Raw genomic sequence first — 15,037 nt, 5'->3', positions numbered from 1 at the left:
TTTGCCTGCAGTGGCCACTTCCTTGAATGTTCTTTCAATCGTGCTGCCCCTTTCGCTGTCATCACAAACTTTTGTCCTAGGGGTCTGAACATTTCTAATGTTTTTCTGTGATATTGCCCATGGTAAAAGCAACAGCAGTTGCTCTTCTAATTTTGCACTCATTCCAAAAAGAAAATACCTTCTCCTTTTTAAAAAAAACAAAAAAATCTACTCATCAAAAATGCCTCTCAGCTAAGATTTTCTTAACTTCAGTTTTTACAATAATAATTATCTGCAAAGCCCCCCCAACAAAACCTTCATTATTTTAGATGCCTTATAAGCAGTTGCCTTGAACTTGAGAACGGCTGATTCCTTTTATCCTCAAATCAAAAGCTAGAATTCGGCATCCAAATGATGTAATTGCTGTCTTTTAGCTTCAAAGACTTATAGCTTGGTAAGGAATACTGATCCACATGACTGCACATGACCAAAAGCAGGAACACGTACACGCACCATTGTCCTGCAATACATTGCCCCCAAAAGTTAACCCCATTACCCAGAATATAGTGTGCCACAGGTGCTTCCACAATTCAAGAATGAGTTAAATAAACACCATTCTTGATGGTTAAAGCAACCTAAGCTATAGGGAAGCACACATAGAATCATTAGTATGTCTGTCCTGGGCAAAATTATTTCAGGAAACACAACAGGAGGCCCAGATAGTGTACAAAGAAGTGAGAAATTTTCCTTCTCCCATACTTCCTATGGTGAAGTAGCACAACATATTGATGTGCAGGATAACTGAAAGCCAGACAAATGTAGGCTATCCTAGAATTAATTGGTTACAATGCCTAATATATATTCAACTGTATAATGATGGCAGTACCCACCACTCTTGCCCTGTGCACCAACTAAGGCCAACTGGAAAACATATCCTAATACTATCTTTTTGTATGCAAGTCATATAGGATGACAACATATTGCCTCAGCCAGGTTTATAAATATCACTGAGTAAGAAAAAAGGGTGCCACTGCTATCACAGAAATTACAGCTAGCCATGACTTCTCTGTTCACTCATCACATTTGACTGCAAAAGCAAGGGAGGCCCATGGCTCAGTGGTATATCACTTACTTGCAGCAAGTCTCAAGTTTATTCCCTAACATCTCCAGTCAAAGCATTCCAAACAATAGGGATAGGATAAACTTCTGCCTAAGATGTTGGAGAGTCACTGTCGGTTGAAATAGACAAGTGTGTTAAGGCATTGTATATGTTTGATGCTAGGGAAAGCTAAGACTTTGAAGAGACATAAAATGTGGTATCCAAATTAACCCGAGTTTTCTGTTATCTGGATGGCACAGCTTCCCCGTAATGGATATTAAATCAGGCTTGTGGCCATGCTACATGAAGTAGTTATAGTTTCTCTGTGGGTAAACCAGTCTCAAAGACCTAGTCAGCTATGTGCAGTGGGGGACCTAGGTAAAGCTTCTCTCTCTCTCTTCAGATTATTGTGAGACTGCAATGAAGTCCTGAACTCTTTGGTGAAAGGCAGGATACCAATGTAGAAAATAAAATTTGTATGGGTGGCTTTCCACTGTTTAGGCTTCCAACTCTCTTCTGCTTTAACAGCTTATACCTAACAGACATCTTTAAAAATTCTGATTATAGCACAAAACAATAATTATTTAAGTTAGATAGAGAACAGCTGTATGGAAATTCAGATGATTTAAGGGGACCTAAGAAGTCTGCATAGATTTTATTTCCAGAAGTCCTCATTGTTGTTCTTTAGCATTATAACGTCTGAGTTATCTACTCTGATGAATTCGTATTAGTTAAGAAAGATAATACAAAATGGGTCAGTTTGACCTTCAACCACACACGAGTAAGAGGAGCTTTAATTATGAGACTTTCAAAGAGATTATCACTTAAGAAAGAATTTTTTGCTCTTTTTTATTGAAAATTACCAATGCAATCATTTAATTATGGCTCACAGAAAGCAGCCAAAAGCTTGTGTAGGCTTTCTAAAAACAGGCTTTGAATGTGTGTTTTGAAGTAATTTGCTGGAAGCCGCTCAGAATGGCTGTGCAACCCAGTCAGATAGGCAGCATATAAATAAATAAATAAATTATTATTATTTATTATTATTATTATTATTACTACTACTACTACTACTATTACTATATAACTTACACAGGGTCAACAAAGGACTTAAGTAATTGAAGACTGCTCTGCTCTTAACTATCTCATGTCAATAGCCCTTAATTAATAAAATATATATATTCTGGAGGAGAATTGTCGAAAGTATATTTATTTGTTTCTACCACCAACAACTTTTGGTATACATTGTCAGTGATTTTATTCATTCGGTTGAACTTCACTTGAGTAGTATTCTACATGTTAGCTGCTCTTCATCCCATGGGCTTTCAGTTGGGAAGTGAACATGAGTGGGCTCTTTCCCCACTTTCATGGCTCTTACTGTAGGGAGGTATGAAAACTGAATTAGTAGTGGGTTAATCTTATAAACTCAGATGATACTCTACACTCAAAACTGCCACCTTCCCCCCAATCTGGGTATCAAGTAAAATAAACAGGAGCTCCTGGTTTAGTTGTTCAGTTTTCTCCAGTGAGTAGAAGCGAAGAAAGAAGAGTAAGTGTGAACTTTTGGCATATTCATCTTTTCTGCCTCAGAACAATCCAGGAAGGTGGAGAATAATTTGTGAATGGCCCCTTAGCAGTTATACTGGGTTGTTGTTGCTACAGTGTGAAACCAAATACTTACTGGTACTTAGATGTTTAACTGCTGTACTTTCAATTCATTCTCGAAAAACACATCTGTTCTTAGTAGTGATAGAGTTGAGCAGGCAAGAGAGATTCTTTCCATTTCTTCAGGCTCATAGATATACAAATTTGTGCTACCTATTTTATGAGTCTTGATCTCTGGGATAGTGCATTCTCTTGGTTGCAGGCATATAGAAAAGAGAAGACTTCATGGTTCATGTTGACAGCTTGGTTACACCCAGGAACCATGATCTCCTCGGTGAGTGGAGTGAGACTAGCATTACCTCCACCTGCTGTTCCTGAATCTTCTAAATGATCCAAAGAATCAACTTGAAAGAAGGAAAGTAGAACAGACCAGTCAGAAAATCTCTCACAAAGACATCTGTCCCAATGGATTTTTGTATTTAAGAGAGAGAAAATGCTTATCCGAAGATTTAAGCATCCATTCCACCTGTTTATCTGCTCACCTAGTCACTGTTGTGTTTTAACCCACTAGCGATATAGACTATCTCTGTGGATGGCCAGTCACTTTTATCCCAGTATATTGTAGGCAGTCCTTCAAGGAGTCATGGAAGACTATTCTTCAGTGTTGTGATGAGTACTGCCTTGTTGGCTTATGCATGCTTTGGCTATGTTATCATTGCTATGAATCAAGATGTCATTGATTCCAACATGAAATGCTAGGAGAACAGCCTGTATGGCATTCAGTTTAAGCCAGCTGACACTTATCCCAGCTTCAGGCTTGGAGCAGGTCCATTGTGCCACTAGATTGTAAAGATGATCCCCCAAAACAGATGATTAGTATTGTAATAAGAGTGTGACTTGCTTACAGGAATTAGCCGTCATTTGGGGGGCTCCAAAGTTCTTTGATGAAATAGCCACTGACAGGTGAAGTTGTTGAGCAATTTGATTCTGGAAGGGTAGAGGTAGCAATTGCATGGCTATAGTAGGGAGATAGGTTTGAAGGGGCATTTGCTGAATAGAAGATGTCAGTTATAACCACCAGAATAAAACAAATATGTTTTGGAATTCTACAATTCAACCACTACAAATGTAGAAGTTAACTGAAAGAATGATGTTATTGTAGGTGAAGCACTTTACCAAACAAAACATCACTTCTAGGAATCCCAATCTACTCCAGGTACAGCACCCATGTGTCAGTAGCGGATGATCCTTCCATGTAGTTGTGAACTCCAACACACTGGTGATTTACAAGATGCTTCCTGCACAATTGAGGCACAGTTATAATAGGAAGTGGATCACTGTTTTTTCTCTTTTCCCACCTGAACGGCTATTTTCGCCTTTTGTGACCTTTTTTTTTAAAAAGGTGAGATTGGTTTTCCTCATCATCACCACAAGAAAGAAAAGGATTGATCATTGCATCTCATGGAAAGTTTCTACATCTAGAAGTGGCAGGGAAATTCCAGGCAGATCCCCTTTGATGAATTTATTCGCTGAGCTCCATGTGCCAGACAACATGCTTCTGCACAAAATGGCAGCCACAGATAAAATAGGGAAGAAGCCAAATGGCGCAAAGACCAAATCACATCCCCTGAACTTCCCCAGCCCCTGAAAAGGAACAGCAGCAACTGATTTCATGCCAGCCATTCCATATCATTTCTAGATATGAAGGTGAGGGGATAGGCAGAGCTGTCCCATGCAAGGGAGTGCACCAAGATGCTGATAAGAAGCACCACCCACCCAGTTTCTCTCCACTAGTGAAAGATTCCTAGAGTCATGTGTCGGGAGACTAATGACAGAATGTTTGTTTGCTTTTTTTTTTTTTTAATGGATTTTACATACCGTTACTGAGGGCTTGAAATTTCGGAATTGCCAAGCATATGAACACTGCAGGAACTATCAGCTATATTATTTAAAAGGTGTCAGTGGTGGTAGTAGTTGTATGGCATGCTGTAGGATTTCATAATTTTTCTCCAAAGAATTAGTGGCTGTGCAAAACCGTCGAAGTAAAAGAAGTCATATGATGACCAATTTAAAAAGCAATATCCAGAATTGCTAAACCTATACATAGAAAAACTAAACTCAGCATTTGAGAATTATTTTTGGCATCTTTCCCCTAAAGGTTTCCTTGTTCTTCTTAGCACAATATGTTTCTTACCCTTGTTTTGTACATCTTGATTCAACGATACGCAACCCTCTTGCCTTCTCTATCTGGTCCTTAGGACAATATCTAGGTCATACACCAGGCATAGGCAAACTTGGCCCTCCAGATGTTTTGGGATTACAACTCCCATGATCCCTAGCTAACAGGACCAGTGGTCAGGGATGATGGGAATTGTAGTCCCAAAACATCTGGAGGGCCAAGTTTGCCTATGCCTGCCATACACCCTTCCCCAGCAATGCACCATCTCCCAAGGCCACACTCTTTATAAGCTCATTGCATCCTCCTTGAGGGTTTTAGCCTGGCTAGAATGTTCTTGAATTCGAATCCTGTTTCTTCATTGCCAGCAGAAGGTAGCAGGGGTGTACGAGGGATGGGTAGAAAAAAGCCTACTGTACAAGGGTGTACAGAATAATTTACATGCAACACACAGAAATAAGCATACTCCAACGGGATAAAAATGCTTTCAGCTTTGTTCCCCTCCCCCCCATAATCAAGTTCCAATTAATGGAAGCTTTTGTAGCTAAATTCACTATATTCAAAACAATTGCTGTAAACATAGAATCATAAGAGTTTGAAGGGACCTCAAAGGTCATCTTTTCCAATCCCTGCAATGCAGGAATCATAGCTAAAGTGTCCATGACAGATGGCCATCCAACCTCTGATTAAAAACCTCCAAGGAAGGAGAGTCCATCACCTCTCGTGGGAGTCTGTTCCACTGCCAAACAGCTCTTACTGTCAGAATTTTTTTCAAAATGTTTAGTCAGAATCTCCTTTCTTATAACTTGAAGTCATTGCCTTGAGTCATACCGTCTAGAGCAGGGATAGGCAAACTAAGGCCCGGGGGCTGGATCCGGCCCAATCGCCTTCTAAATCCGGCCCGCGGACAGTCTGAGAATCAGCGTGTTTTCACATGAGTAGAATATGTGCTTTTATTTAAAATGCATCTCTGGGTTATTTGTGGGGCATAGGAATTCGTTCATCCCGCCCCCCCCCCCAAAAAATATAGTGTGGCCCCCCACAAGGTCTGAGGGACAGTGGACTGGCCCCCTGCTGAATAAGTTTGCTGACCCCTGGACTAGAGCAGGAGAAAGCAAGCTTGTTCCCTCTTCCATGTGACAGCCCTTAAGATATTTGAAGATGGCTATTTTGTCTCTTCTCACTCTCCTCTTTTCCAGGCTAAACATACCCAGCTCCTTCAACCGTTCCTCATAAAGTTTGGTTTCCATCATGCTTGCCCTCCTCTGCACACATTCCAACTTGTCAACATCCTTCTTAAATTGTGGTGCCCAGAATTGGACACAGTATTCAAGGTGTGGTCTGACCAAGGCAGAATAGAGTGGTATTATTATTTCCTTTGATCTGGACACTACAGTATACTTCTGCTGATGCAGCCTAGAATAGCATTATTTATTTATTTTGCTGCTGCATCACACTGTTGACTCATGTTAAGCTTGTGGTCCACCAAGACCCCTAGATCCTTTTCACATGTACTGCTAGTAAGTGAGGTATCCCCCATTTTATATTTTTGTAGCTGGTTCTTCCTGCCTAAGTGCAGAACCTTACATTTGTCACTGTTGAAATTCATTTTGTTAGCTTGTGCCCAGTTCTCCAATCTGTTAAGGTCATTTTTAATTCTGATTCTGTCGTCTAACAGAATTAGCTACTCCTCCCAGTTTGGTGTCATCTGCAAATTTGATGAGCATCCCCTCAATTCCTTCATCCAAGTCATTTATAAAGACATTGAACAGCAACAGGTGCAGGAGAGAACCCTGTGGCACCACACTTGTCACTTTTCCCCAGGATGACGAGGAACTGGGTTCGATCAGTCTACAAATCTTGTTATCTCATTCAACCCACATTTTACCAGCTTCCTCACAAGAATATCATGGGGGACTTTTTCAAAAGCCTTACTGAAATCAAGATACACTCTGTCCACAGCATTCCCCTGAAACCTATAATTTTTTTTAAAGATCAGTCTTTTAAAAGCACATGACAATCATTCACTGCAGTAGCTGCTGAAATTAATCCAGTTAACCCTTTCAAGCACAGTGAATACAATGCCTACAGTACTAAGTGTGTGTAGGTACATATACATGCAAATTTCAGCACAAATTTTAGTGGTGGGGTAGTACTGCATATGAAAAGAAACGCAGAGACAGAAATTGCTGCTCCGTTGAACAGAATGGCAAAGCAGACACTGAAGAGTTTTGTTTATACAACAACAACAACAACAACAACAACAACAACAACAACGCATCTGGGGCTCTCAGTAAGAGTGACTTGTTCTCGTATTCCTAAAGAGCAGGCACCGTTGTCCTATTTTTTTTTGAGGGGGGAGGGGAATTCTGAGTGGTGACACTTCCTTCAAGCCAGTAATTTTTTTCTCTGTGTAATTACATAGATTCTAGTTTCACTCAAAACATTTTATTGTCGAAATGCTGTGCTTTACATGCCCACTGCAAACCAGATAAAGGAGGTGGCAGTTGTAATTGTACTTAAAAATCGCCACATTCACTGTTAGCATACTGAAATGGAACTAAGCAAACCACAGCCCAAGGATATTAGAGTCACTGACCCCTAAATGTACTCAGTTGTGAATTTCAGCAGAATCCGATTGGATAAGGCAGCTTTCATTTACATAATAACTAGGATATTATTAATCCCTGCACTCAGACTGGCTAAGGGCTATTAGCCACAGTCCATGAAGTAGAATAATCACTGAACAGTTGAGATCTAATTCAGCTAGGGATTCTAACTGATAGGTACTTGTGAGGGTATAAGCCAGTCAAAAAGAATTTGCATAACAGTTATGCCATTAAACTCATCAACCTGCCTAACCCTTGAAAGCAAAGTAATTCATGTTTAAATTAATTTGGCACAGGGCAGGGGTGAATTGGTAGGGGCCCAATGGAACGTATAAGGCAACCGTTTCTACTTGGCTAAGACCAGTTATGAAGGAATGTATTGACACTGTTCAGTTATTGGTTAGTTAGCTGATAAAATTCAGAGGGAAGTAACATGTTTGATATTTGCTCCAAAATTTAGTAGCCAGAGACTGACCCACTTTGAACTTCATTATATTAAATTCAATGTGATGCACAGCAGTGGCCCACATAGATTTATATGAAAGGGAGGGGAAGGCTTGAACCTACTGCCCGCCCCCAAGTAAACAAAAGAAGTGTTATTATTTTGAGGAACTGAAATGGCACTTTCATGAACTATTTGAGTCACAATCTATTACAAGGCTTCACGTTGCATTCTTCAAGGTTAAATGATGAAATGCAGAAATATGGCTGACTCTATAGGAACACATTCTCTCACAGTGACAGCATGAACGGACCTCATTTGGAGGTGACAGTATCCCAGGACACAACTGTTAAACTGTCTCAAAGATTTGGCAGGCAGAACTACTTGAAACTTGCTATACATTATAATGGGCAGAAACATATTATGGCAAATATTTACAGTAACTAATTGCTGCACTAATGTACATTAGAGGCTTCGGTTTATGGGTTATCTTTGTATATAGACAAGTCACTGTTATCTGTTCAAAATGTGGGTGTTACTTGATCCCATCTGACACCTTTATATGTGGTGAGCATGTTTGTAAATATTATTACTGAAATACAAAGTAGGAGGTGGAATATAATGATATATATTCCCATCTACTAACATGCCCCTGACTCAGACAAGATAAGTTTTTCCAAAAGCTCTTCACTTCTTTCAAGAACAAGGCAGATTAAGGGCCAAAGTATATGTGGCATTAAATGATCTCTGCATTTCATGTGCTAGTTTTTAAACTGTAAATTGCATCCATGAGCAAGGGCAGCCAAATGCAGGAGTCCCAGCATGCAAAGGGGAAATTCAGTCCCTCCTTCCCTTGTTGTATTCCTATTCTAAAACTGCAATTTGCTTTTGGGCAAATCGCCCATTGGAGCTAATCTGCCATTGGTCCAGTTTGGACCTAAAAGAGCTGACTGTTCCTCTAAGTGGTAACAATGAGTAGAACCAATGTTCTAAGGAAGCAAATATGATATGTGACACATTTGAGACCTCTTCAGACCTAGGATGCACTTTTAGCACAAACATTTGGGGACTCATTTATTAATCTTTTACCATATATTTGCATGGTGGTATTGCTCCTGTTGAGGCCCACCTCACCTTGCATCAGGCTGTGACCCACTAGTGAATCCTGACCCACCAGATGAAGAAGAGTGCTATGAGATACAGAAAAATATGCACTCTAATATTAAAATTATATATAGACTGACACTTTTGTGCTTGTTGGTAGATGTAAATTTGTGTTTATAGTTCACAATGACATAAGAAGAGCCCTGCTACAAAAGGTCTGTCTAGTCCAGCATTTTGTTTCCTACAGCAGCCAACCAACCAGAGACAATAACTCCCCTTCTTATTTTGCTCTGTTTCAAACATTAGCACACAGAGAGCATTTGGGATAATTTGGGAGTCAATAATTGATAGGCTGGCAGGTATACTTTGGCTAGTATCCAAAGAGCTACTTCAGTTGAAGCAAGTCATTTATAATAACACAGTAGAGCATGTATTATAAGCTGAGCCTTATTTCATATCACAAGCTGCTTTTGAAATTCATCTCACTTGCTGAAGCAGATGACTAACATGATGTGTAACTCAAAAGAACTACACATGTACCCCTGTCTCCCCTTCCCTTGTTTTCCCAGAGTATAAATTTTAGATTCCAAATTCCCCCAGGGCAGGGACCTATCCCCTTGTGTTCTGTAAAGTGCTATGCACACTGATAACTGATATAAAAAAACAGATAACTGATCACGGTGCATTGGGGTGGAGGCTACTATTTAAAGAGACACACACACCCCGGCTCATGGAACCACTTTCACAGTTCACTGGTGAATGGATTGGATTTGAAGTGCACCCCAGAAATGGAAAATAAAAATGATAAGGCTGAGTGTACACTAAATGGCCTTGGCAGCCAGGAATATTGAGCATATTTCCTTATGCTCATGCTGCTGGACCTTAAATGTGTCATGTGATACAATCCTCTGCTCCCCACTTTTTTGACTGTGAAGTATTTGCCACTGGGTTCAGTGGGACTTACTCCCAGGTATGTATAGACTGTGGCCTGAATAGCACTGAGATTCATATGAGTACATAAGCAACAGCAAAGTCACCAGTGCTGTTTCTGGAGCACTGAAGTTTTCCACAGGATTTTATATGCAGGCAAGGTAGGGTAAATACAGAGTTCAAACTAGATCATCCTTGCACACATATTTATATCCAAACCACAGCATTCTACACCTCACCTCATTTTCAAGTGGCTTACTAAATTAATTGTTAAACTTGCTAACAATCTTTTTTAAAAAAAACCAAACTTACAGAATTTGGGATTAAAACTTGCACCTAATTTGGATGTTTAACAACTTGCTTTGCAGTATGCAAAGCTACCTGCATCTGGCTTGTAACCTTAAGCTTTCTCAAAGCTTCACCTGCATTACAGATATACAACAATTAGTTAACTATATTACATTAGAAATGGACAGCCCACAGGCCACATACAGCTCGTGGAAGGCAGTCCCTTCAAATGTTCAGGTGCTGTATGTCGTATTTCCAGAAATAGTGTCCAGGAGCTAGAAAGCAAATTATAAGAGAGAGAGTGATTTGTATGCCTTTCCTCATAATAAAGCCCTGCTGCTGAATAATGACTTTGAATATTTAGTTATGGTAATAGTCTTCATTCCTGTTGGCTACCACAGGCGACTGGAATATTCACCTGATGGGGGTGGACAATGCACATCACTCAGGGCAGAACTTGTCACCCACTATGTTTTTGCCAAGCATGGTAATCTATAATGTGCAAATTATAGGTGAACATCCTGTTCATTTTACATATTTTAACCACAGCCATCTGCTTAAACTGTCTGCCCTTGAATATCAAAGTTCATAGGCATCCTTATATTCCAAAGCACAGGTGTAGAAGTATGGCCAGCAACCCACTGGGGAAAATAAGGTGTTAATTGCTGTAGAAAACAAAAGCAAACAAGAAATAAGCAAACACTTTTAATCATTTCATGTTCTTATCTTTGTAGGCTTTCATATCGGACTGGTCAAGACACATCTAACTGTGACACGTGCAGGAACAGTGCATGTATAATCTATAGGTAGGTTAATAATTGCCATGTTCCTTTAAATTGGGTAAAAATGATTTTATTCTCTAGTGGAAGATCGAAAGCAAGTCAATGTTTTAAATTGCCATTTCAGCACGAATGCACAGAAGACTAGGAAATTAATGTTTATTGCACTATAAAATCCAATTTATAAAGTATTTCAGATATAAAAAGAGAAATGAGACGAGGACACGTGTGTGTTCTGTATTTGCACCAGGCACATGCAGAAAACTTCAGCATCATGAGAACGTTGAGCTTAGGGGCAATGCTGATGAACTTGAAAGCAATACTCAGTGAAATCTCAGGGGTGCTTTGCGCTTCATGTTCCAGACTTCTTGTATGTACCTATTAAAAGTGTTAGAAGTAGACACACTCATTTTGCTTTATGGAAGGACAGCCAGTCACAGACCTTCAAGTCATATCTACTTGATGAACACATGATAACATGCATGTCTCTACTTCAAACACATTTTCAGTGGGTAGATATCACAGGTATCAATTAACATGTATTCATTAAAAATGCTAAGTGAACTCAAACTGAGAAACTGAAAGGATGAGGCATTGTGGGTGGGTCTGCAACATAACTAGTAGAATCAAGATAAATTATAAGCAAATGAATTTTAAAATTTGAAACACTAACTTTAAAATAATGCAGAATTTTAATAGCTTTAGCACGCTACATAGATAATACAGCACTGCATCAGAGGAAAATATGTGCCACTATTCTTTGCAACAATGACAGTGAGGACTAGGTCAGTAGGAGGAAACTGACTGCAACAACTGAGTAGCTCAGGGAATAATTGTGAGATGCTTAGAACACAAAAGGCTATATTAGTGACTACTATTTCATATTTTAAGTCTTACGGTGTCTGTTTGCACAATATATCAAACACAAATTGAAATGCAGGAAGCCTAATGCTATCTCATTCATTCTCCTTTGTAATGTATGCTGTTAAAGAAATTAGGGGCTCTAACTTCAGAAGTTCTTAAGGGCTCAATAGCTTCAGGTGGATTTTGTTCCCAATTTTCCAATTGCACATGATGTTTAGGTGAAAATAGCAGCAAATCAGATATGCTTTTGTTGCATCATTATTCCAAGCTATTTTTGTTAAAAGTTAATATATGGGGACGCAGGTGGCACTGTGGTGTAAACCACTGTGGTGTAAACCACTGATTGGGCTTGCTAATCAGAAGGTTGGCGGTTTGAATCCCCGCAACGGGGTGAGCTCCCGTTGCTCGGTCCCAGCTCCTGCCCACCTAGCAGTTCGAAAGCACGTCAAAGTGCAAGTAGATAAATAGGTACCGCTCCGGCAGGAAGGTAAACGGCGTTTCCATGTGCTGCTCTGTTTTTGCCAGAAGTGGCTTAGTCATGACCCAGAAAAACTATCTGCGGACAAACATCGGCTCCCTCGGCCAGTATAGCGAGATGAGCACCGCAACCCCAGAGTTGTTCGCAACTGGACTTAACTGTCAGGGGTCCTTTATCTTTTTACCTTATTTTATATTAAGGTGAACTAAAATAGTAACTTCATAAAGAAGCATGGACATATGTAGAAACTTATACATCAGATACATTAAATACTACATTTCAGTTTGCATTTTAACACTGTAAAGAAGAGATGGGGAACTTGTGGTCCTCCATATGTTGCTGAATACAACTTCCATCGTCCCTGACCACTGGCCATGATGTCTTGGGCAGAATGCGACTTGGAATCTAACTATAGCTGGAAGGTAACAGGACACCAGGACACCACACCCTGTGGTGAAGAATGTCCCAGATTATTATTTTTTAGAAAACCTTTTTCTTTCCTTATTTTTCATTAAATCCCCACTTTCAAATATTTCCACCCATGTAAGGGCTCCGGACCAATGTTTACCTTAAAAAAAAGGTCAAATCATTTTTTTGGGGGGGGGGGTGTCCTGGAGTAAAGTTTCTGGAATAAAGGAGAGAGTGGAGAAAGAGTTGCACATCCTACTATTTCCCTGCTGCTAATCACGCTTTCCAGAAGCAGCTGTTTGGTTAATGTTAGACACAATTGTGTCTAACATGTAATATGTTGCTTGGGTAGGTGGAAAATGAAACAGGAACCATAGTAGTTGTTTTATTTTTCAGTCAGCACTCAGAACCATATATACCAGCATGGGAGTCTGAGCTCATTGGGAAACATATATAAATACCCTTGTTCTCTATCCTGGTGATACATACAATCCACTACATCCAAACATTAGACTCAAACATACGTAAAGTGTTAAACGTGTAAACAGTGCATCCAAGATGAGTAGACATGAAACTTTCTGCCAGCCGTCTAAAACTTTCTCCTCTTTTTCCTGTCCCTGCATATTTAGACTGCATCACCTTTCACTCCATCCATATTTTTACGAGGATAAACTTCATTGTCCTATTCCCATCAGGACAATAATAAAGTCCAAAGAGCTGGAAAGAGGGCTTTCCTTTCTGGCAACTGTAATGTAAGAGGCAGCAGAAAAAAGCACTGCGCTGTTCTCCAGAGACTATTGCCTCTCACGCTCACTCTGTGCCCAACACCACAAACACACACACACAGAGACAGTCATAAACACATAATCAAAGGAAGTTCATTCATGTGGCAAAACCACCTCAACATACAAAGAGGAGAACCAGTCTGAATGTGATATAGCAGACATAAGAGAATGGCCCTCTCTAAGCACCTCCACTTACAGACAAGAAACAATTTTCTAAATCTGCCCTGATTAAAGCATATTTTGTTTTGAACCAAGGCAGCTATTTAAGAGGTACTCATAATGTGCTTAAGAGGCTGTGTATAAACTCAGGAACATAATCGTAGGGTAGAGGTAAGATGTGCTTAGAAAACTCATATAAATGAAACTCCTTTAAACTGGCCTTAACTGAAGCATAAAAAGCAGCCTTACAGCAATAAATCTATTGCCCTCCTGACTACCCAACTGCATCCTCTAATGTCAAGTACAGCAACTGAGAAAGTGAAATGTAGAAATTATTAAATGTAATTAATTTTTCTCAATATGACATTCTTGGAATGTTAATGTACCATGGCACAATAGCTGGTGTCTAATTAAAGACCATCATGGCATGAAAGATGAAGATTTCAAACAACTTAAATCTTCTTTTCCTGTTTTTCTTTTTCTTTTCTTTTACTGTTCATCAAAATACCTGATTATTTTGACCAACTTTATCAGTGCCTAATATTTTTAATATACACCGAAGCTCTTCTTCCTACTTTCTGGACAGATTTCAAAGTAGTATGCAGTTGGCTACTTGATTTTTATGTAGGGGAATTTGGTTTGTCATATATAACGAGGATTTATTTTTTAAAAAGAAAAATATGTGCCCTTGATGCCACATTGGAAAACTTGCTCAAAAAAAGGGGGTGGGGTTCTCACTGGTGATTCCCCAAATACATCCTTTTAAATATATTCTTTTCTTTTTTTTAAGAATGTGTAAGGTTGACTTGGGGTAAAAACTGTAGGGAAAATAATAAGTGGACAGGTAACTAAAGCCTCAAGCATATATCCAAAGAGATAATGGAAATGAGGCTTGTGCTGAGTGTTCTGTCCAAGATAGTCAAGAATCCCCAGCCTGCTGGCTCTCCTGCTTCATATAGTCTTATATCCCCAACCAGGGCCGGATTTAGGTTTGAAGAGGCCATAAGCAACTGAAGGTAATGGCGCCCTTTATATGCCCAGCTGTCCTTTGTCAACAACAAATTGTCAGTGTTTTTGTGTTGAATATATGCTATATGGTAATTTGTGGACTTAACAGGTCCATATACAACACAAAACACTGTTGCTGTATGTAGGTTTTCTTTTATTTGTTTTTTATCTAATCTTTTGGAAATGTACATCCAGGTTTTTTTTGGGGGGGGGGGCCAAATAGAGTGGGGCCCTAAGCTATACCTTGTTTAGTTTATATGTAAATCCAGCACTGTCCCCAACTAAATTGCTGAAAAAGGCAGGAGGGTAGCAAGGATAGCCAGCCTG

General features: G+C 39.6%; 2 protein-coding genes across 7 annotated transcripts in view; one reads left to right on the top strand and one right to left on the bottom strand.

Annotated features, from left to right (window-relative positions):
- Positions 1–15,037, bottom strand: part of DOCK1 (dedicator of cytokinesis 1) — a 359,825-nt gene that overhangs the window by 204,890 nt on the left and 139,898 nt on the right. The window lies entirely within an intron of this gene.
- The window catches only part of INSYN2A (inhibitory synaptic factor 2A), a 59,140-nt gene that overhangs the window by 33,285 nt on the left and 10,818 nt on the right, over positions 1–15,037 (top strand). For all 3 annotated transcript variants that reach the window (XM_083439700.1, XM_083439698.1, XM_083439699.1), the window contains one exon: positions 10,964–11,035. In XM_083439700.1, the coding sequence (XP_083295826.1) occupies positions 10,964–11,035 (72 nt within the window). The remainder of the gene's footprint in view (positions 1–10,963; positions 11,036–15,037) is intronic.

This window comes from Podarcis tiliguerta (genome assembly GCF_965153285.1).
Source record: "Podarcis tiliguerta genome assembly, chromosome: 5".
Lineage (NCBI taxonomy): Eukaryota > Metazoa > Chordata > Lepidosauria > Squamata > Lacertidae > Podarcis > Podarcis tiliguerta.
The sequence above is the reverse complement of the archived record's forward strand: the minus strand, read 5'-3'. Positions and strand labels throughout refer to the sequence as shown.